Here is a 24,621-nt window from a genome sequence, read left to right on the forward strand (position 1 = left end):
CACCATTTTTCAATCTTTCAAGAACCATAACTCCTGAACGGTAAAAGTCAAAATTGTCATTATTGAACTTGACCTCCATTTAGTCATCAGTAACAACATATTAAAACTTGGGAAGCTTTGGTAGAACAGTTCATGCGTAAATGCACGGAAACCACTGGAAACACCATTTTACGATCTTTCAAGAACCATAACTACTTAACGGTAAAAGTTAAAATCGTCATTATTTAACTTGACCTCCATTTAGTCATCAGTAACAACATATTAAAACTTGGCAAGCTTTGGTAGAACAGTTCATGCGTAAATGCACGGAAACCACTGGAAACACCATTTTACAATCTTTCAAGAACCATAACTACTTAACGGTAAAAGTTAAAATCGTCATTATTTAACTTGACCTCCATTTAGTCATCAGTAACAACATATTAAAACTTGGCAAGCTTTGGTAGAACAGTTCATGCGTAAATGCACGGAAACCACTGGAAACACCATTTTACAATCTTTCAAGAACCATAACTACTTAACGGTAAAAGTTAAAATCGTCATTATTTAACTTGACCTCCATTTAGTCATCAGTAACAACATACTAAAATTTGGGAAGCTTTGGTAGAACAGTTCATGCGTAAATGCACGGACCTGACTGGAAACGCCATTTTTCAATCTTTCAAGAACCATAACTCCTGAACTGTAAAAGTCAAAATCGCCATTATTGAACTTGACCTTCATTTAGTTGTCAGTAACAACATATTAAAATTTTAAAAGCTTTGGTTGGAAGGTTCATGAGTTAATGCACGGACAACATTTGATTGCCGCCAGCCCGACCGCCCGCCCGCCGAGCATCCCCAAATCAATAACCGACATTTTTGTCACAAAAATCTGGTTAAAATTTGATAATGGATAACAATTTTCAGTCAATTTTCTGAATGACAAAAACGATTTCAAAGAAGCATTCCTTAATAATTCTTTGACTGATTGCCCTAAATTTCATTTTTTTACACCTTTCAAATGTCTACTATTCGTCTATAATGAAATTTATTTGATAAATATTGTTTAAAGCTGCAGTTATTTGGTTTTAAATAGATATGTAAAAACGGCGAAAATGTGTCTCCCATTGACAAAAAATAAGGAAATTTCAAACACCCTTTAATCCAACTTTTCAGATAATTTTACTCAAAACAAACACGTTTTCAAGCTAAGAATATTTTGCATTTGAAGTTATCTTAATATAGAAATATCAGTATACTTCAAAAACATAAAGACCTGAACCTAAACTGAAGAAAACATGGAAAGATATGGCGAAAATGAGCACCCCCCTCTTAATTGAAAAGTAAACATAGTTATAAATATAACATACTTGTTTTGCCTTTAAATGAAAGCAACCATTTCTGAATAATGATAAAATATCTTTACAAAGAAGAACATACATGTGAATTTCCATCAAAAACACATGCTTTTGAAAAAAAAGCTTTCTGTAAACTTTTATCTTAAAACAAATCTCCAACAATTACAACCAATTCAAGATGACCCTCCAAACCCTGATTCCTCCAACAATGTATTTGGAAAGCCTCAATTTTCACACTAACCTGTCCAGCAAAATGATGAATACCAAACACAGGATCACTGGTAGTGCTCTTCATAATGATACCTGAATCAGAGTGATTACTGGTAACTTTTTGTACAAACTTTTCATCTGTACCTTGCTGTAGTTTGGTTTCTTCGTCCAAAAGTGACAGGATGCCTACTGATTTCTAAAATAAATACATTTAATTACACCTGTTTGGATTTTGTTAGTTCTAACTATTTTTTTTCTATCAGTATTTTACTATATGAATATTATCAATAGTTTTCCAGTAAGTAAATCTAGCAATTAGAAGCTTCTCAAATGAATTTAATTGGTGCATAGATAATGTGATTTGAATCTCCCTATATTGATATTATTCAATTATAATACAATGACAGAACTTCTATGGATTCATTTTGTCATTTTAGGGCCTTTTATTGCTTCCTATGCAGTGTGAGATTTGTTGGTTGTTGCAGGCCATAGAGGGACTTAAATTTGCTAAACTTTTACATCATTTGGTCTCTGTTGGAAAGTTTTCTCCTTGGTAATCACATCAAATCTTCTGACTTTGATATGTACATCCACAAATGTTGTGCTGCTAAGCAATCATTATTACTTTACCTTTGTAAAAACTTCAATAATGTCAATGTTATTCTTGAAATCTACATCTTGGCATGGAATTCCATCTTCATCATAAATAGCCTTCTCAGTCTTAAATACACTCTCATTCATAAAGTTCTGCAATCTTTCGTTAACAAAGTTGATACACAATTGTTCAAAACTATTGTTATGCAGATTTTCAAAACCTGCTATGTCCAAAACTCCAATACTTGCAGCAACTTTAGTACTGTTAAAATATAGAGAAAGAAACAATTAAATACCATTAAGTAGTTCAAAATTTCACAATTTTCAATTAACAAGGTAAACAAAATAGTTTGGGTGGATTCAAAACTATCATACTATGCCATTGCATGTACACTTTTAAATTGGCAGAATTTATTCGGGCAATTTTGTTCTATCCGTGAAAATAAGCAAAAATGTGAACTCCCAAGAAAATAACCAGTTATACAGTAATTTAAATGTATATCATGCATTGTTGTGAAGTCTTAACATTATGATCAACATAGTCAAATTACAAAATAGTCTTGCCAACATTCACAATTTAGGATAAATGGAAAATCATGAGCATGAAATTCTGTAGACTTTGCTGTTCAAGTGAGTGGCAATGGTGTATTTTTTTATTTTTTTTTTTGTAAATTAAATTTCTAACCTTTGCTTGGAAGGATTGAGGTCTTCATTGATTGTTCTGATGACCCAGCCAAACAGCCTTTCATAAATAGCTTTTGCAAGTGCATCCCGTCCATCATTTGCCTGGCTCAAACTTTTTAAAACATGGATTTCTTCACCTTAAACATTAATGTTGGTATTTTATACCCTTCAAGTCTAATCAATTATAGACTTAAAAAAATACTTTAATCAAGTGCACAAAACCAATTTAGTTGGTAAAATACTGAAATTCAAAAAATATATCATACTTGAGTTATTTATTACAGTCATTCATAATGTGTATAACTGCATTTCAAAAGATTGCCATATGTTTTAGTCATTGGTCTTTTGCTAATTACCATATGTGGGAAGGTAAATGACTTTGGTGCATTGTAATCTTGTTTAGTTGCTGTCTCATTGGCTTATATCCTATAGCCCTTGTTGTTCCCATACCATCTCTTAACCTGACCATAAACAATGAAAAGCTGTAACAATGACATCAAACAGTTTTTTATAACGATTTTATATGTGTCTATCCCCCAACTCAAAATGTGTCTGCTTCACTGAAACATGTCTTTTTTGCTTGAATATGTCAAAATAAAGCAAGAATCACTCAAGTGTGTCAAATAATTTAAGGACTATAACTCCTGATTGACAAAAATGAAAATCAGCAATACAAAAAATTGACGTCCATTTCTACACACGAAATAAAATATCTAATTCTAAAAAGATTAGTTTAGCAGCTAGGGGTAAAGCTTTTGCATTGAAATGACATAAAATAGCATTTTCTAAAATAATAAAGGACTAAAACTCCTGAATGGCAAACGTGAAAATATTGAATTTGACCAGTTTGACATGTCAGAGGAACAACAGAATGAAATTTGAAAAGTATTCTCAATTTATTGCATAGATAATGAGCAGTTAGTCTTCCAAACTACATAAAGAAATAATCAATGGGAAAACCTGTTAAATAAAACAACTATTTTCAGCTACTATATATCCATAGCAAAGTTGATAATCATTTAAATATTTAAAAATGACAATTTTTTAAGCTTTATGATTAAGAATGATAGTTTTTAAAGCTTTATGACTAAGATTTGTAATCTTTTTTCATAGCACTTTTAATCCTTCAGTTATTTTGAATTTTTTGCTCTACTTTAGACTACCTACATCTTTGTTAAATATACTAAAGAAAAATGTAGAGAAAAAGGAAAAATAGTTTTTAATTAACTTGTTACTATCAAATACCAAATCCAAATTGTTAAGCAATTAATACATTAAATCAAAAGAACACTTGAAAGATGCTATAAAAAAAAAACTAAATATCAAACATCAAAATCAACTTCTTTCATTTTTTTAAGGTGTGTCACATATAAGTGTCAATCCCATTTAATATACAGGCTAGGATTCATGATATGATATTAGGGGTGCTCCTAGGAATTTGGACTTAAAGGAAAGTATTTTAATAAAAAATCAGCTGTCATTCAACCAGTTAATTACTTTTGTTTAGGTGGGCTTGGTGCTCTCCCAACTTACTGTGTCTGATATGATGACTATTGTTAATCAATACAGTGAATATCAGTAAAAGCTGATTCTGACTATGATAAATCTTATTCCATAAAAAAAACATATAAGTAAAAGATTAAAACAGAATATTATGAGTAAATTTTAAAACCTTGTACTAAATTGTCACCTCTGAATTTCTGTGTTATTATATAATTATGAACAAATAATCAGCAGTTTAAATGTCAGTTTGCATGTTTATTGATCGATATTAAAATAAAAAAGATATAATCACTGCAATAATATCTTAAATAGCTAAAATCTCAATGTCAACTTATTTATTAGCACACTATTTAGATTCAAACTAAATATTTGAGTTGGTCTAAACTAAATGTTGCATGAAGGGTAATCAATAGAAAAGAAGATGATCTGATTGTGAATGAACTGAATACACATGCACAGTGAAATAAATCAATCTAATGAAGAAGAAAAAAACACTTCTAGAAATTCTACATATGTTCTTACCTCCATAACCTGAGGAAAAAATGCAAGTATAGTTCTAGCATTCTTCAACATCCAACCTTCTAAAATTCTTTTTTTACCATATACTTTATAAATTATTTCATTATTTTCAATCTATATACTACATTAGTTTAACATGATTTTTGAATGAATACTTCACACACAAAAACATGCCTATATACATCAGGGCTTCCAAAACGGTCATATATTCCGGTCATTTGTATAATGTCCGGTAAATGACCGGCTGGGAAAAGCATGAAACGGTCATATACTTTTTAGTTTGCAAGGCTTTTTCGGTCATTTTAATATAATTCACGATCTTTTTGACCCAACATTTTGCCTTTAACAGCCATACATTTCCGGTCATAAAAGTGACATGTTGATTAATTACTATCAAAACAACCCTTACTTCAATACTTTCTAATTTTAATCAAGGCTAATTAGTTATTGGACAGCTGAAAACTATACCTGTTCAGGTGACAGGTAAACCAATTTCAGTACCGGACATCGTATATAAATTAATCGGTCCATTCACAATTACTTTCGTACATTTCAGCGGTTTGTATCTAATTGATTTAGTCCAACAGATCAAATTTATAATGAATACATTTATAAACTTGATTTAATGAAACATTTAAAAAGGTTTTACATGAAAAAATCGTCAGAACTACGTTGTATGAACAAGAACACGTGTGCGCATGTGCACAGGTGGGAAATTCAATTATGCATCCTACATTTATTCAAAATTCAAAAACTATCATTGATACCTGTACCTAACGTTCATTTTAAGTATTTTGTTGAAGAAATAACGTGGAAAGAGCTTCTTCGCTCAGTCGTGCTATGTAATAAACGTACACGGATTTTACGTATCCGTTTATGGTCCATGTTTTACCATTGTCAAGTCAACATCCGGTTTTGAAAAATGTGACTTTAAAAACGAAAATAAAGTTCTAGACAACGTCAATTGGCACAAATAAAGAGTCTAATGCAGATATGAACCCACTGATGTGCACACTTTGAATGATGCAATGCCAATTTTAACAGTTTATGTCAGAACATCAAATTCATATCAAAGTAAATTTCAATATCGTTTTTAATCTAAATTTATGTCATTCATTGGGATGGCCATCTGATTACCATAATTGCCTTTTGTGACTTAGTCTTGGGGATTAAAATTCGGATCAGATATAAAATGTCCGGCTGGCTCAGAAAAATTTTGGAAGCCCTGATATACATATAGAAGATATAATTAAGAAGCAAACAATCTTTGTAGTCTGCATTTGAATACAAGAACAGCATATAAAAGAGTACAAATTAATAAATATAGAATACATAAGAGTACAGAAAATCTCACTACTACAAAAATATTCCCTTATAATAAACCTTATAGGCAGCAACATGTGTTCATTTGAACCTTTAAACACAGGGATGTAAAATAAAAGATGCCCTATACCCCATTGCCCCTAAAATTTGAACTAGGCTACTTGATTTTATAACACTGGACAACCAAAGGCTACCACTTGAACATGTGGATTCTCCTTCTGTTGCAAGTAGGCTGCAATATCTCTCCACTCTAGATATCATTAAGATATTAAAAGCACACAGAAATCTCAAAAATTGATACATTTTTGTAATATAAAATCCATATATTGAAAATGTAGAATAATCGAACCTCTTTTGTAAACCCAGGATGGAGAATGACTGTGGCAATTTAACCTATATACATTCTAAATTAATTTGAATCTGAGTAATATATAAATGAGCCAGACAATGGTAGAAAATAGTCCTAGATGTTACCTCCATAATCAGTCTTTGTCTTTATTAGAGCTACACCAAGGTCCAATGGATTCACATTCAACAACTTGGCAGCTGAAAAATAAACAAAACTAGAGGCTCTTAAGATTCTTTTGATCTCACTTGTGAGAAAATTAAATGAAAGGCATTGGTTTTGACAAGAACAGTAACATTGAAACCTATATAAAACCTTACAAATCATACATCCAGACATGTGAATCCCATATTGGTAAAGATTTAATTAAAGAATAAGGTTAACTAGTTAAGTAATTTGTTTTGATCATCAATAGGAGTTTGTTAACCATTATTATATATCAGTGATAAATCTCAGAGGTTAATGACATCTTACAGCCATTGTCACTTCATATAAAATACTTGATAATAGTTTGATACGCTGATTAAACTTTTTTAACTCATTGAAACAGCAAGCCATGAAATACCAAAGCAATAATCTAGACTAATTAAACAATTTTTTAACCTTTGACAAATTAATTAATGTTATCAAAGCTAATTTTTTTGTACATTTATTTCATCATCTAAAAATTAGAATATAGTTTTATTTTGCTATTGTTTAATTCTATCCATAAACATTTCATCAACATCAATTTTCTTTCTTTTCAACTTTCCTTTTTAACTCTGCAAACTATCCCACATCGGTGATATAATTAAAAAAAACAAGACAAAAACTTGGGTCTGGATCTAGGTTGATGCATATAATTGTTCCAGTTTGCATGTTTTTCTTGAATAGAAGCCAAGAAAACTTTGATTAGAGTTTTTAACCCAAGGCGTTTTTGAATGACGGACAGACAGTTGGACAATTTCAAGAGGTTACCTGAGTCCTTCCTTGGACATCAGCAATGCAGATTAAAAAAAACAATCCTGTTTCAATGGATGCGTTACTGAAATTGAAGTTTGAATTTTTTCAAAAATTTCTGCACGTTTTATTTGTCATCAATTATGATGAATGTTAATAACAGATTCTGTTTAAATGAAATTTAAATTTGATAAAACCAATAGTATTACCTGTATTGACATGTTCAAGGTTAACAATTTCTAAAGCTTCGTTCTGTCTCTCTGCCTCTCTAAACTTCACCTCAGTAATATGAATAATAGCACCCAGCATGCAATGTAGAATACTCATGTCCTAAAAAAAGTAAAGAAGTAATGTATTTTATTTCGTTTGAAATAGGGTTTTTTCCCGTTTGCTATTTGTAGTTAATATTTACAGATGGGAACTAGTATAACTAGTTAGGATACTGGTTTTGTAACAGTATGTACTATTTATAAGTTTGATGTTAGGTGCAGGAGGCACGAGGAAAGTTTTGGCGGTTTTTATGGGTGGGGTTTAAAGGTACTATATAAAGTTTGGGATTTAAATGTATTAGTATCGAAGGTGCTCGCAGTTACGTCGGATTGAAGTTGGTCACATAGGTATATGTGCAGTTGCTGCTATGTTTATTGTACGTACAGGCGTTGGAGGCATTAGCCGGTGTCATATGGTATTTTGAACCCCATGGTAAAATGACCCCGGGGTCAAAATACCGCTATGGTAAATTGAAACCCCCCCCATGGTAAATTGAACCCCCATGTTTTTTTCATTCTAGATGATTAATAAAATATTTAACATTATGTAAAAGCTAATCAAATATTAAAAATCATTTATACAACAAGGGGAGGTCAATTTTCAATTATTGGTTAAAAAAAAAATATTTGCTTGGTATAAGTGCTTTGAAGTCTTAACCAACAAAATTTCATTCAAAAAACTTCTTAAAGCATTAAAACTAGACCATGTAGCTTGGACACTATAATTAAAATATTTATATAGAATGGTAGACTTTTAAGTTTTAATTTTCCATGGTAAAAAAGGGGGAGGGGGTCAAATTACCATGGCTCACTTGATTTTAAAAAGTAAAATTTTCAAAACATCTTTTCAAACTAATAAAATAAAAACAAACTACTAATTGGAGTATAATAAATATGTTAAGGAGTTACAGTAGCAAGATATTTTAACATGAAAGGTCTTTAGATGTATAGTAGGGGGGTCAATATACCATGGTACAATAACATGGCTAAGTAAAATTTTCAAAATATCTTTTCCAGCATGTTAAATACAAACAAACTACTAATTGGAGTATTAAAACTATGTTAAGGAGTTAGAAAAACTTGGATTTTTAAAATTCAAGGTCTATAGGAGGGGGTTCAATATACCATGGTAGGGGGAGGGGATCAAAATACAATGGAATATGCTGGAAAAGATATTTTGAAGAAAAAATATTTTCATGGTATTTTGACCCCCCCCTACCATGGTATATTGAACCCCCTTCTATAGACCTTGATTTTCAAAAATTCAAGCTATTCTAACTCCTTAACATAGTTATAATACTTCAATAAATAGTTTGTATGTATTTAACAAACTGGCAAAGATATTTTGAAAATTTTATGTAGCCATGGTATTTTGACCCCCTGCGGTATATTGAACCCCCTACCATAGACCTTAAATTTCAAAAATTCTTGCAATTCTTACTCCTTAACATAGTAATAATACTCCAATAAGTAGTTAGTATGTATTTAAAATGCTGGAAAAGATGTAAAAAAAATATAATTTCCATGGTATTTTTACCCTTCCTGCGGTATATTGAACCCCCTACCATAGACCTTTAATTTAAAAAATTCTAGCTATTCTAACTCCTTAACTTAGTAATAATACTTCAATAAGTAGTTTGTATGCATTTAACATCCTGGAAAAAATATTTTGAAAACAAATAATTTCCATGGTATTTTGACCCCTCTGCGGTATATTGAACCCCTACTATAGACCTTAAATTTCAAAAATTCTATCTATTCAAACTCCTTAACATAGTTATAATACTCCTACAAGTAGTTTGTTTACATGTATTTAACATACTGGAAAAGATATTTTGAAAATTTTACTTAGCCATGGTAATTTGACCCCCCTGCGGTATATTGAACCCCCTTCTATAGACCTTGAATTTCAAAAATCCAAGCTATTCTTATTCCTTAACAAAGTTATAATACTCCAATAAGTAGTTGGTATGTATTCAGCATACTGGAAAAGATACTTTGCAAAATTTTATATAGCCATGGTATTTTGACCCCCCTGCGGTATATTGAACCCCCTACTCATAACCTCTAATTAAAAAAAAATAATAGCCAATAAATTGTAAATAAGTTTATCTGCAATACTATTTCTCAAAAACAGGGGGGGTTCAATATACTGCAGCGGGGTTCAAAATACCATATGAGAAAAATGACCCCGGGGTCAAAATACCATGCGGTATAATGACCCCGGGGTCATTTTACGGCATGGTATTTTGACCCCGGGTTCAATTTTTAGGGGGTTCAAAAAACCATATGACACCGGGGGAAAAGAAACGATGTGAAAGAGGAACAATGTTATATGTCATGTGTTTATTTAATGTTTTGATTGAAGAAATATGTACAATTCAGAAAAATAAAATATTGTATCGCAAGAGAAAATAAGATGTTACTGCGAGCAACTAATCCTATATCTGTGTTTGTCTTGTTTATAGCCTATTGAATTAGAGATTAAATTCTTTAAATTCGGACGAGCAGGGCGAGGGAGAATTTAACAGATCATATCACAGGTTTTACACCAATTGTAAGTGCTATTTATAAAAATGTTCACATATTTTAATAAAAGAGATAAATGAATGATTTTCAGTTGAAGGCTGAAAAGTTGGCTGTAATTGTTGCCATCTACTTTATTTGAATTTTAGTGGATATTTGCCTCATTGGCAATCATACCACATCTTCTTATTTTTTTTAATGAAAAATTGTATGCCAAATTTTACCAAAATCTGTGACATAGTAATTTTACTGTTCCTTGACCTTAACATTTTACAGTCATCATTTATAGTGTTAACATTACTTTCTTAAAACATTTCTACTGCTTCTTAGTAAAAATCTGAAAGTTTTGAATACCCTTATCTGACTGAAGTGCATTACTTATCATTCAGCATTTATTCAGTAAATGTTGCATATTCCGCTTTCTATTTGCTCTATCATGTATGTATGCATATATGTATGAAGTCTGGAGCTGGCATGTCAGTTAACTGCTAGTAGTCTGTTGTTATTTATGTATTATTGTCATTTTGTTTATTTTTTTTTTGGTTACATCTTCTGACATCAGACTCGGACTTCTCTTGAACTGAATTTTAATGTGCGTATTGCTATGCGTTTACTTTTCTACATTGGTTAGAGGTATAGGGGGAGGGTTGAGATCTCACAAACATGTTTAACCCCGCCGCATTTTTGCGCCTGTCCCAAGTCAGGAGCCTCTGGCCTTTGTTAGTCTTGTATTATTTTAATTTTAGTTTCTTGTGTACAATTTTGAAATTAGTATGGCGTTCATTATCACTGAACTAGTATATATTTGTTTAGGGGCCAGCTGAAGGACGCCTCTGGGTGCGGGAATTTCTCGCTACATTGAAGACCTGTTGGTGACCTTCTGCTGTTTTTTTTTTATTTGGTCGGGTTGTTGTCTCTTTGACACATTCCCCATTTCCATTCTCAATTTTAATTTTATGCATATATGTATGTTAGTGTTTTTGTGTGTGATATCAGAAAAGGGTGTTATGTCAACAATAGAATAATCATCCTTCGTACTTCCCCATCAAAGCCAATTTGTTGTAATACATTCATCTGGTCTGTGTACATCTGACTGTACTCTGCTGTTTTGTTCAATAAGTCCTGACTTCCATTCTTCAATATTCTATAATATATATGTCAAAATTAATTGTAGTTTCAAGACATTCTATCACCATAATGTTATTTTAGTTTATCCGAGAAAGTCATGTTCAAAACCCTCTATCAAGAAACTGCATCAGAAATGAACTAGTCCCCATTTAATATTCAACTTGACCATTATATCATGTTAGGGAAACAACAGAATGATATTTGAAAAGCACTCAAGTTATTGCATGGAAACAGTAATGAGCAGCTAGTCCCTCCAAACTATCAAAGGAAATAACCAAGAGAAAACCTGATAATAAAAGGAAATGATGTTTCACAATTACTGCAATATTTGGAGATCTACACCATTAAAAGCATTCTCAACTAGATACCAAAGGTACAATATATGGTTATTTCCTATAATTCAAGGGTACTGAGTTTATGGATTGAAGAAAACTTGCGTAATTGTCATTGTTTGATTTTGCTCAAGTCTGAATACAATCCTATGGAAAATTTGTAACAAGCCAAACACTTAAATTAATGGTTTCCCTGTACCAATCAAATCTATGAAAACTTTTTATACAATGAATTTGAATGAGTTCAAAGAAAGCAAGCAAATACTTAAAAATAAAACAGATGCAAACACTATCTTTCTTTCTGTGGGAGATAGATACTTACTTGTAATCTTTGGCTTCTTTCAGACTTAGTTCATCCAATTTCGGTTGACCGGCACCAGCAAACAAGGAATAGAAAATATGGAAGTTTCCTTCATCAAAACTATAATTTACAACTCTTGATTTCTCTAACATGTAGTCACGAACAACAGCTGAAAAAAGATATGTGCAGTTTGCATTAAAGTAATATAAGGAATATATATTTGTACAAAAAATATTTCAACTCTTCGATTTTTATTGATCTTATACATCCTTATCTTCAAATATTTGGCTTTGGGCATTCCTGCTTAAGAAAATAAAGAAATTTTGCACTTTAGACACATGAAATTTTTAGAAAGTTTTGTTTTCATTTCTTACAGGTTAACATGTGCTTTTTTTTTCAGGTTGTAATTTTATCCACTTGAATGTCTAAAAGTAATTTATCTATAATAATCTGTTTTGAATTTAATTGTTCCCCAAGAGAATAAAGAGTGACTTGTAATTATTTTTTTTTTTAATAAGAAATTTTCACATTCATGAGATTATAGTCCAAAGATTTCCATGATATATACGCTTACAGCCAGTGGTGCTTATTATATGTGAGAGTTGTCTCATTGGCACTCACACCACATCTTCCTAATAGTATATCTATTTGAAAAATCATAAATCAGAGAGATCTTCAATAATCTAAAGCCAACAAATTAATTGCTATTATGTTAAATTTAATATTTTACCTCCAAGCACTTGTCCATTTTCCTCAAAACTTAGCTCTAAGAACTTCGCAAATCTACTGGAATTTTCATTCATAATTGTCTGTGCATTTCCAAAAGCTTCAAGCAGGGGATTTACCTGAAATATTCATGATTGTAATAACTACCAATTCATTGTACTTGTTATAACTGCTATGCAGCAGACTTACACAGCAAAATCTCAAAATAATTGATTAAAAAGTTCCAACATTTATCCAATTTTTTTCTTCAAAATTTGAAAAGTTTTACACACTTTCGTACTTAAAATTATCAAAGTTTTGTATCATTTGAATTCAATTACTAGCCCTTTGGGGTGAATCTACGGAGCAAGGCAATTATAAAAGATGACAACAGGTAATATGTTGAACAAAGTTGAAACAACAATTTGCAGAAATAAATTATCATATATCTAAATCATAATTTGTTACCTTAACAACTTTGTCATGTAGATCTTCATTTCCATGTGGACACATATGAACAAAATGTTTGACCATAAGTTTGGTACTTTCTGTTTTACCAGCTCCTGACTCACCACTAACCAATATGACCTGATTAGTCTCTGTTTCACGCATCCTTTGGTAGGCCCTGGCAGCCACATTGAATATGTGAGGTGGTGCACTAGCTTCAAACTTTTTCCAATCATACTGATCATGTTTCTAAAAGTAATATTGCTATTCCAATGAGTAAATGTTATTTCATAGCTGATAATTTGTTTTAATCTGTTTCATATGTTTCAAATAGTGAATCTTTTTTTCTCTTTCATAAACTAGTAATTTGTACTGAAAGAAAACATATATCAAAATTATTAAGCAACATCAGTAAATTATCTCCCCTTTTGGTATGGTATAAACAGGGCTCTTAATTCAATAAACCCTGATAAAGCTTGATCCTATATATAAAAAGCTTAAAGTTGAAGTGAAAAATTTGGTAGAAATGTCTTATTATAAGAAAGACAGAGGTAACCTGGAAATTACTCATTTGGAGGGTACATTTTTAAAGGAATACACAATAATCAATATTCTTCCTACATGGATTACTGATACCAAAGGGAGACAAGTACTGACTACTAACTTATGTGGATCATTCTTTTTTAAAATGTATGCCCAAATTAAATATGTCATCAGAATAAACCCATATTTTAAAAAACAAACATATCAAATTCCCCTTGTTGTAGAAATTTGAGATTTGTAGATGACAAGATGTTATCTCCTTCATTAGTTATCGTTTTCTGAAATAGCATGCATCCAGGTCATGCTTAATAGAACATTAATTTTGTATTTTAATTCATAAAAAAGAATTGTAATGGCAAATGCCTTGGATATAGATTATTTATCTATTAGCATATAATTACTGGTAATGCATATTTCAAAAAAATTAAAACACAATGAATAAGGTTTAAAAATTCTATTTTTTCCCATTTGATTTCTTTATCTTCTCAGTCAACTCACATTGCTACCTTGACTCAGGCCCAGGATCCTACAATGAAATAAAGGTCGCCAAAAACACAACTTCACTTTAAATCTTTCTCAGTTTACTTTTTTGTAATCTGTCATATTATTGTTATACACAATAAATGAACCTTTTAAGATGCACACTTGTAAATAATAGACTATTTGGGGGAAAACCGAAAGTCAGTCTATCATATCATCTTATTTATTCTTATCACAATGAAAAATCTCATAAAACTTCCAGAATTGATAACAAACTGTGGCCAGTAAAACTGTTTCTCTGTCATTGATTTAATTATAATAATTAGTTTACAAAACTATAATGCACAGTATCATCAATCAAACTTAATATTTATAAAAATACATGTATATACTTACGTTTTCATCAAATATTGCTAATTTCTTGTATGGATTGACAGCTATCAATATTTCTCCACAGTTTGTCTGAAAACATAAAGAAAAATCTGAAGAAATAAATGGGAAATGTGTCCCCTTGGGGCACAGACAATGCCCCCGTTAGCAATAACATTATAAAGGGACATTACTCAAGAAAGGTAAAAGCAAGACTATCCAAATTTGTACCTGAACTGTGTTTTGTGGTAATAAGCATTGGGAATAAGTGTCATATGATTCTTGTTAAACTAAAGTGTTTAACCAATTTTGGGATATACGGACGGACATTTAGACTGACAAGGGTAAAATTTAATGCACCTCACCTACAGGGGTGGCACAAAAAATATCTATTTAACCTAATAATACAATTTCCTTTATGTAGGTTTTTATAATTGACTGATAGATGAGACATCCTTTTGTTACAGTATGTTCCTATGAAGAAAGAAAAAGAGACATTAAGACATAAAGACCGGGGTGTTTAGTAGGGTTTTGCTATAGGTGCCTCTTTTTTCAATTATTTTAGACAAAATGTAAGCAAATAAAAACTGTTTATCTCTGACTTTCATCAGTAAATGACATAATTATTTGTGTTTATGTGTAAAAGATGAGGTATTTTGGGGGGTTTTATTTGTAATGTGATATTTTTTTTTTTTTTATCTTTTATTAATTCTTTGTTACAGCTATTACCATAAATGCTACTATCAATTGCATATTTGTTAGACTCTGATGCCAGACAGCAATACAAAGACTAATTATTCAGAAATGGGATTCCTGCACATTATATTGCAAGATAATATAACATTTCAATATGCTAATTATGATATCCATCCTGTAATATTTTTGCACTGATAAAAACATCCCATTATTTGAACAATAAAACCATGTTCTGTCAGACATTTAATCCAATGGTATGCAAGTCTCACTTCTCTAATACATATCTTGTACAAAAATTAAACCAGCAACTGTGGTGTACAGTGAGTACTCAAATTTTAAGATATCTTAAAGGAATAAAAGAAGTCTATTGCTCAATATCTTTCAACTTAAAAGTAAACAATATCCTTCGATTTTGATGAAGAAAGGTGGTGTGGTACCTATACAAAATGTAAAATATTATAAGGAATCCAAGTGTTTTGCCTACTTTTTCTGTTGGCTGTGTTTTCAGTGTGAATAGGGGAATCATTGTGTGAACATAGTAGGTTAATGAAATGGTTTATGAATATAATAAAGGTTTTAAAAGCTTTTACAGCAGACTGTATGTTATTATATATTTGTTAACTGGAAGAAAAACTAAGTTCATTTATAAGTAAGATATAGAAAAACAGGAAATAATTTTTTACAAAATTTCCTTCTACTGATACTAGCTTTTGATCATAAACAAACTTTTGTCCAAGTTTAGTACAAATCCAGGATAGTTTAAGAAAGTTATAAAAAATAGTTTAACTTTTACCACAGAGTGAATAAAATGTTAACTGGCAGTAAAACAAAGTCTGTTTATAAATAAAATATGGATAAAACAGCTTTTTTTTACAAAATTGTCTTCCGGGGATTCTATCACATGATCATATCACATAATCATGATGATCATAAACAAGTTACAAGCTTCTGTCCAAGTTTGATAGAAATCCAGGCTAGTTTAAGAAAGTTATTAAGTTTTCAAAACTTTAACCACTGAGTGAATGTAATGTTAATTTGCAGAAAACACTAAGTATGTAAAATACAGATAAACAGGATTTTTTTTTTTACAAAATTTACTTCTGGATACTCTCACATGATCATAAACTAGCTTATGTCCAAAACTTGGTAGAATTCCAAAATATTTTAAGAAAGTTATTAAAATTTCAAAACATCTTTTACCACAGAGTGAATATTAGTGGAGGCCACTGCCAAGACAACACCAATGATGGAATGTAAGATCTATGTCTTGCTTTTGCGACAAAAGTTGCAGACTCGACATAAATGTAAAATTTGAGATGAAATTGAACAATCAGAAATTATTTGTAGCTTTATAATGTCCATATTAAAGTAGATGTGAATCCTTATTTTGAAAATATTGAAAAATTAACTCTCAAATAATAAAATGGTCCAAGGGTTTCCACAAAATCATTTGCCTTTCCAACAATTGCTAACACTTGCTGACAGTGTAAAAGTGAATATTTGACTGTAAAAAAAGGTGCATTAATCATCGAAGAATTATTCTTTAGGTCTATTTTTGAAGAACTTTTATTTTCTATGTTCAGTGGAATGTAAAAAATTGGAATTAAAAACTCAAATTTGGCATTTAAATAAGAAGTATGAGAGCATAGGGAACATGTGTACTAAGTTTCAAGTTGATTGGACTTGAACTTCATCAAAAACTATCTTGACAAAAATTTAACCTAAAACAGGCACATTCATCTATGTTCAGTGGACTTTGAAATTGGGGTAAAAACTAATTTGGCATTTAAATTATACAGATCATATTCTAGAAAAACATGTGAACTAAGTTTTAAGTTGATTTAACTTTAACTTCTTTAAAAACTACCTTGACCAAAAACTGAAATCTGAATGGGACAGAGGAACAGTTCGAAAGACATAATGCCCCTAGAAGTCTTAAAATCTTCAAACTGTCTAAATGTTTATTGCCAAAACTGTCTTTTTTTCTTAAAACAATTCATAAATATTCAAAATGTCGATATTAACTTAAACCACAGATTTGTGTGTAGACAGTGTCCTCCAACAACACAAAATGTAGAATTGTTATATCTTGCTTCCAGGACAAAACATTGCAAGCTCTACAGAAAGGGATTTTGTCGTTCTTTTTAACAACAATCCCCTCAATGTAATGATTGTATCAGTAATCTATTGTGCACAATCAATACTAGTTCCTACATGTATGCATGTATGACTTCTATTATTCTGTTAAAAGTTATAACAATAAATTATATATGTCATTATGTGCATATAATTGCAAAATAAGGAAGATTAACTAAATATGTCAGCACTACAGGAGTGCAACAGTAATTGTTTTAAAATGTTTTAACAATCTTTAAATTTACATGAAAGTTGAGGTATACCAGGGGTATGCATTGGCAACACAAGTTTATTATCATAATGTGGCTTTACAATATATATACAAGAAACCGAGAATTAAATTATGTTGTGGTTTTTTTTCTTTTTTCTAAGTCTGAATATGATCAAATAATTTTTCCCATTTTGTAAAATTGAAAAATAAAAATAAATTAAGACCTTATTTTTAGTTGCAATTCTGTCAAGTGAGAAAAAAAATCAGAGATCATTGAATATCTGATTAATTTGTACAATTTTCATCTAATGTTGCAAAATCTAATTTGAAAAAAAAATCATAAAATTTTCTAGGGCTCAATTTGTGTGGGAAACTGAATTGAAACAAAAAATCAATTTGTAAATAATCATGATCTTTATACACCAATGTACCAACACTTAGTTTTAAATCTGAAGACTTTAAAACCCTATTTAGGAAAAAATCCCTAAATTGTGTGCATGTGTCAAGTCAAATTCCTGTACGATTGCCAATGAGACTTCTCTGCGCAAGTGACCAAACAACAGAAGAACTAACATCTGTAGGTCACTGTACGGTCTTCAACAACACAACGAGTAAAACCCATACTGCATACTAAGTATCTTTTAAAAGGCCCCAAAATGACAAATGAAAACTAATTCTAATAAAATTACTAAGGTGATTTAAAATATATTTAGAATTATGTAATGATATAATTTAACTGACCCTTTGACTTGCAAGACAAAACACTATTTGTGGGTTTTTTCTGTTTCCATAAAGAAGCAATTTAAATTTCTCAACAAAACCTTCTAATTCAATAGTGATTAAGTTCTTCGAAACCTGGGTACTCATTCAACTGATGATATAATAAAGTTATTGTAATCAAGAATTCTCATCTGAAAAATATGTTTTGCTCATAAAAATTTCACTGACAGCATGATCAAAACTGGGAGCTTTGGATAAAGTTTCTCACATTCACACTTTTTCTAAACATAGCATATCATATTTCCGTTATTTAAATCCTCAAACATACAAAAAGGCCAAATGCATCCTGTTTTACAATTGAGATGGAGGATCTTTAAGCACGAAATATATTATGTGGTCAATACACTGCATTTCTTACATTTGGGAAAAGATTTTATGTGTTGTATCATAATATTAGCTTTCTCATTTTCCAGATTGTTTTTATAGTCAAAGCGGTGTTTCACAATAGATATCTTTAATCAGAAATTTATGATCTTGTCAAGCCTCTTACTTTCTAGATACAGGATTTGATTGCAACACTTTATATGATTTCATATACAAGAAAGAATCTCAGCTTTTAACTACCAGTAAATAACCTTGTGTTTTGATACATGACATAGCATTCTAAAAATAAAGTGACTTTACTCACAAGTTGAAATCATATAAAAACACATTTTTTTTTGTGGTCATTATAAACTTTTTATTGCAAAACACAATTTGAAAATGACATCAAGATAATTTCTAAATGAACTGTTTAACAAGAGGTCAAGTGACAATTTGGACATTGAATCCTTTATTTTTTTCTTTTAATGCTAAAATCTATTTTAAGTGTGTACTGTAAATCAAAATATCTTAAATATTTTAAATTATGTTTATTTTATTATTGAATGTAAAAATAAGAAGATGGTATGCTTAAATTGAAAATGGAAATGGTGAATGTGTCAAAGAGACAACAACCCAACCTTAGAGCAGACATCAGCCTGAGCCGAAGGGAGCAAGAAACTCCAGCACCTGGAGGTGTCCATCAGCTGACCCCTAAACAAACATGTATATGTACAGTGAAAATGGACGTCATACTAAACTTGAGTTATACAGAAGAAACTAAAATCAAAAATCATACAAGACTACCAAAGGCCAGAGGCTCCTGACTTGGGACAGACGCAAAAATTGCCAATGAGACAACTGTCTTCCAGAAGTCCATATTAAATAGAATAATAGCAACTATAGGTTAGTTTAGTTTAAACACAATTATTTGTTTATAGTGGATTGGAAAACAAGTTATTACAGCTTATATCAGTCCCTCTCTGACTCTCCACTTTGTGGATGCGAGTGCTCCCTTGCCTTGAAGCGGCATTACACTACTCTTTTTCAAAATCTACAAGGGTGCTCTCTCTGACACTCAGGTCAGCCATTTATCAACCCCTTACCACAGACAATCATTGTTTCTCAATACCATACTCCCAAGTAGTGTCAAGGGAGAGCCAAACAGCTATCAATAGTGAGCAAAACTCATGCTGTATGGCAATTGTTTGAGTTTTAGTCCCTATTAGTCCACATAAGATTAAAAAAGAGGGGCAGCACATTTATTATAGACTACAGATATTGTAAGATCGTATGAATAGGGACAAGAGCACATGTATCACATGTATGCATAAAATAGAAGAAATAAGAAGCTAATCTTATCATGAGGACAAAACACATAAAGTGCCTGTGGTTTCAGTTAAAAACAAGAGTCAACAGGTTAAATGCCTAGAAAAATTATCTCTATCCAAGGTAAGAAAAAAGATTCATCTAGATTCCGAAACAATATCTCAAAGATAAAAGGATTTCAGTAAGTATACCTTATGCAGATTAAAGTTCAGAGAACAAGCTGTATGTTCTATTAAGGATGTTGGAATTTTAAAGAAAAATACCTACATGTATATGCCTTATAGACTTTAATACTTTAATATATGCTCCATATGCATGTATACTCTAAGTCTTATCATATTAAGATTTGTACCAGTGTTTGATCTTATTGCTTAAAAAATATGTCAAATGAACAAGAAAGTTATTAAGGTAAAGAGGGGATGTTACCTTGTTTATTGTGGTTAATAATGGCTCTTGCTTTATATTTTTCTGCTGACCAGGCCATGAGGGCATGACATGCAAATCTCAGTATAAATAAGATGTGTAGTTATGGACATTTGAACCTAAAAGGTTGACCTATCGAGGATGCACCTTGTGATCGCAACACCTCTGACATATCTGACATAAAATTAAGTAGGTTGCTTAATAGAACTTCATGATGAGCCTGGAGGTAACTTCATATTATTGGGTATATGGAGATGTGCCAAAAATGTCAGAATATCATGGGTCATAATTTTGTGAGATTTTAGGTAAAAATGACCCTCCTTTTTAATGACATCCTAAATAAAAATGCATTTACGTTTGATAACTGTATATTGATTTGGGGTATGATCTACATATCATGTATAAATATACTGTTGCGAATCTTACATTATCTATGGTCAATTATTATATTAAATTAAATAAATTCATTTGAAAGTTCACCTTACAAATAAGTTCCCAAATGAACCCCGTAAATATATAAATATAGGTCATTCTTTTATTTAACTATAGGTACTGAACTTCAGTGATATAATATTAAAATGGGTACGTTTTTGCAGCAAAAATGGCACACCCCTACCAAAAAAATATCAGTCACCCCCCCCCCCCCCCCCCCCCCCCCCCCACCCCTTTTTGAGGGAAGCAGGAATTGAATACCCTCTGTCCACACCCTCTTGCATGATACAATGCAAATACCTTTAAGGTCCAGACATATCTATTTCATTCTGATTCAGTGGCAGATCCAGAGCATTTTATAAAAAGGGGGGATACAGTCATGCTTCAGTAATTCCCTGTATGAAATGGAGGTCATGTGTTTTAAAGCGTGATTCCTTCACGAATGTGATGTATGTTTCTCCGTTTGTTGGATTTGTACTTAGTCTATTGTCCAAAACGTTGACAAACTTAAAATAGTATTTGGGGACATTGTGAAGAGGGGAAAGCAACGAGACTTACTTAGACGGGTTACACTAAAGACCTGAAAGTGGACCTGAAAAGACCTGAAAAGACCTGAAAATATACGACTGAAATTATTCAAATTGCAGTAACTTTTTTATTGTTGGATGGAATCTCTTCAAGTTGGAATTTTATTAATTGCAAATATTAATATTTCATTAAAATTTAGATATTTTAAATCAAAAACAAGTTTTTGAAGCAAAAAATTGGACCTGAACGGAGAAAGAAAAGACCTGAAGGGACCTGAAAATCTATGTCGGACTAATTCTAACTTCAATAACTTTTTTTATATACAATGGATATCTTTCAAATTTTGATTTTGTGAAACCAAAAGCTAGTTATAATGATAATATAAAAAAAAAAATATGTGAAAAATATTGTTGGGTTGTCAAAACTCGGACCTGAACGGAAAATTAAAAATCTGAATAAGCCTAAAATTTCACATTTTTTTTTAAAACGAAAATAATAAACATAGACGAAAGATGTGGTTGATAACTTTTATTTTTTGATGTCATTTGGTCTCTTGTAGATATCTTTCTAGTTTTTATTGACGGACGGTATTATGATACGCAAAACAAGTAAAAAAAGACAGAAGAAACCAAAGAATAACCAAAACTCAGATGTCAAAACGTACAAGTCAAAGAGACATAATATTCCATAGAAATAAATAATTAAAAAAAAAAAGTTTGGTGTTTTTAAACCACGATAACCCCGTCAAAATGTGTATGGTGTCCTAAGTCAGGAACCGGCACTTTGTTACAAACGTCGGACCTGCTGAATGAAAAATGAAGTCATGAATGAACCTGGATATATATTGTTAATCCAACATAGCTTTTACATTTGCATTTTCATTCAAGAAGAGTCAACAGCAACTTCTGATAAAAAATATTTAATAATAACGATTAGCTTAAAATGAGTTTTATCAGTTATACATAATTACATGATTATACACAATTAAATCACATTATAAATAACAATGAAAACACTAATTGAAACAAATATTATAGAACAAGTTTATCAATTGTTATGCAATTACGCTTATAAAAACAAAATGATCATACAAATCTAAAAAAAGTTTAATCCTTTAATTTCAACAAGATTAATATTCCTCGTAAAAATACTAAAAAAAATATATTTTGTTCATTAAAAAGAAAACTTAGTGACATACTGTAAAAGTGTTAATATTTTAAGATAATTGCGTATTAAAAAATACTTAATTAAAATATTGAATAAAAAAATCTGCCGTCAGAAAAATGTGTTTACATACTGTAAAAGTATACAAAACTATAAAACATTAAAATGCAATATTATTCACAGTCTATTTTAATCACAAATTACTTGAATCTTACTCTAATATTCGTGAAGTTAAATACACTGTCAATGTACATCACAAAACCAATCACTGCTCATCCCTGCACAAGTTTGGTGACTCCACTTGCTACATGTAACTCTTCCTCTTTTAGCTTCGCACCCTATCATATTTTCGTATAGATCGGGCTTCCCACATAAGCAAACACATTCAATCTTTCTCTGGTGTATTTTTACATGAATGTCAAGATTATAAAAAAAAACGTTTTTTTTCTAAAGTGAACATTGATTGGTTAAATATTTCTCAGTGTGTTTGAATTTGTTTGTTAGCTTTTTGGTCATGAATGTTTGTCTCTTATATTTAATTAACTGTGTATTTGTATTCAGATATCGCAGATCAAATTTATTCGTTCATTGTGTAATCATACGTTTTTTGATTGATTTAAGTCTGCCAATTGATATTTTATCGTATGTTGTTCTATGTTGTGATGTTATGCTATTGTTTCAGAAAAAGGGAGAAGGTTTGGATCCATTAAAACGTTTAATCCCGCTGCAAATGTTTGCACCTGTCCTAAGTCAGGAATCTGATGTACAGTAGTTGTCGTTTGTTTATGTAATATATACGTTTTTCTCGTTTCTCGTTTTGTTTATATAGATTAGCCCGTTGGTTTTCCCGTTTGAATGGTTTTACACTAGTAATTTTGGGGCCCTTTATAGCTTGTTGTTCGGTGTGAGCCAAAGCTCCGTGTTGAAGGCTGTACTTTAACCTATAATGGTTTACTTTTTAAATTGTTGTTTGGATGGAGAGTTGTCTCATTGGCACTCACACCACATCTTCCTATATCTATTGAAGTTAGAATTAGTCCGACATAGATTTTCAGGTCCCTTCAGGTCTTTTCATTTCTCCGTTCAGGTCCAATTTTTTGCTTCAAAAACTTGTTTTTGATTTAAAATATTTAAATTTTAATGAAATATTTATATTTGCAATTAATAAAATTCCAACTTGAAGAGATTCCATCCAACAATAAAAAAGTTATTGCAATTTGAATAATTTCAGTCGTATATTTTCAGGTCTTTTCAGGTCTTTTCAGGTCCACTTTCAGGTCTTTAGTGTAACCCTACTTAGACTTCATCTAAGTTATCCACGTGATCTGATCACATCTACAAATCTATGATCATCTATGAGGGGGAATTATTAGGGTCTCTATCGGGACTCTAGGATCGAGTGTTTTTAAGCTCGGGTTTTCGGGATTGACATTTCGGGATCCGGGAATCCTTTTTTTGGATTTCGGGACCTCGGGATTTCGTTTTTCAAGTTTAAGTCCGGGATTTAAGGATCAGGACCCCTCCTATCTAGGAAATCACTCGAACTAGGTTCTTTGGCCCACTGTGCTTTGGCCCATCATTGACTCAGGTATAAATTAAACTTCGACGTCCCCCAACATTACAAAAAACTTTCTATTTAACATTTACTAACAATTATAATTCCCAAAAACTTCCTGTGAATGTGCTGAATTAGTGACAACATAAACAAAAATGAGTCCCTGAGGCCAGGGCTGGACTATAATTCACACCTCAGACTGTAGTCTCAGTTCACACCAATACGAACTTACAGCTATCATTTCGGATATATCCGTTTCACAGATTGTATCGGATATGTGTCCGTAATGTCCCAATGTAAAATCCCGTTCCCTTTTCACGATTGTGATCTACGGCGAATTAAGACTATTTACCGAGTTTGAAATCAATCATTGAACGGGTGCCACATGTGGAGCAGGATCTTCTAACCGTTATGGGGCACCTTAGATTCCCCCCCCCCCCCCCCCCCCCCCCGCTTTTTGGTGGGTTTCGTGTTCTCGAGTTCGTGTTGCTTACTCTTTAGTTTTCTATG

General features: G+C 31.3%; 1 protein-coding gene across 2 annotated transcripts in view; it reads right to left on the reverse strand.

Annotated features, from left to right (window-relative positions):
* The window catches only part of LOC134707080 (uncharacterized), a 76,344-nt gene that overhangs the window by 45,745 nt on the left and 5,978 nt on the right, over positions 1–24,621 (reverse strand). Inside the window, exons 1-11 of one of the 2 annotated variants that reach the window (XM_063566578.1) lie at positions 21,165–21,387; positions 14,585–14,650; positions 13,187–13,414; positions 12,744–12,858; positions 12,035–12,182; positions 11,291–11,396; positions 7,667–7,787; positions 6,647–6,718; positions 2,829–2,964; positions 2,180–2,405; positions 1,581–1,745 (exon numbers count right to left, since the gene is read on the reverse strand). In XM_063566578.1, the coding sequence (XP_063422648.1) occupies positions 1,581–1,745; positions 2,180–2,405; positions 2,829–2,964; positions 6,647–6,718; positions 7,667–7,787; positions 11,291–11,396; positions 12,035–12,182; positions 12,744–12,858; positions 13,187–13,330 (1,233 nt within the window). In that variant the 5' untranslated portion in view covers positions 13,331–13,414; positions 14,585–14,650; positions 21,165–21,387. Of the gene's footprint in view, positions 1–1,580; positions 1,746–2,179; positions 2,406–2,828; positions 2,965–6,646; positions 6,719–7,666; positions 7,788–11,290; positions 11,397–12,034; positions 12,183–12,743; positions 12,859–13,186; positions 13,415–14,584; positions 14,651–21,164; positions 21,388–24,621 lie in introns of those variants that run through there. The other variant, XM_063566577.1, reaches the window with a different exon arrangement.

This window comes from Mytilus trossulus, chromosome 2 (genome assembly GCF_036588685.1).
Source record: "Mytilus trossulus isolate FHL-02 chromosome 2, PNRI_Mtr1.1.1.hap1, whole genome shotgun sequence".
Taxonomy (NCBI): domain Eukaryota; kingdom Metazoa; phylum Mollusca; class Bivalvia; order Mytilida; family Mytilidae; genus Mytilus; species Mytilus trossulus.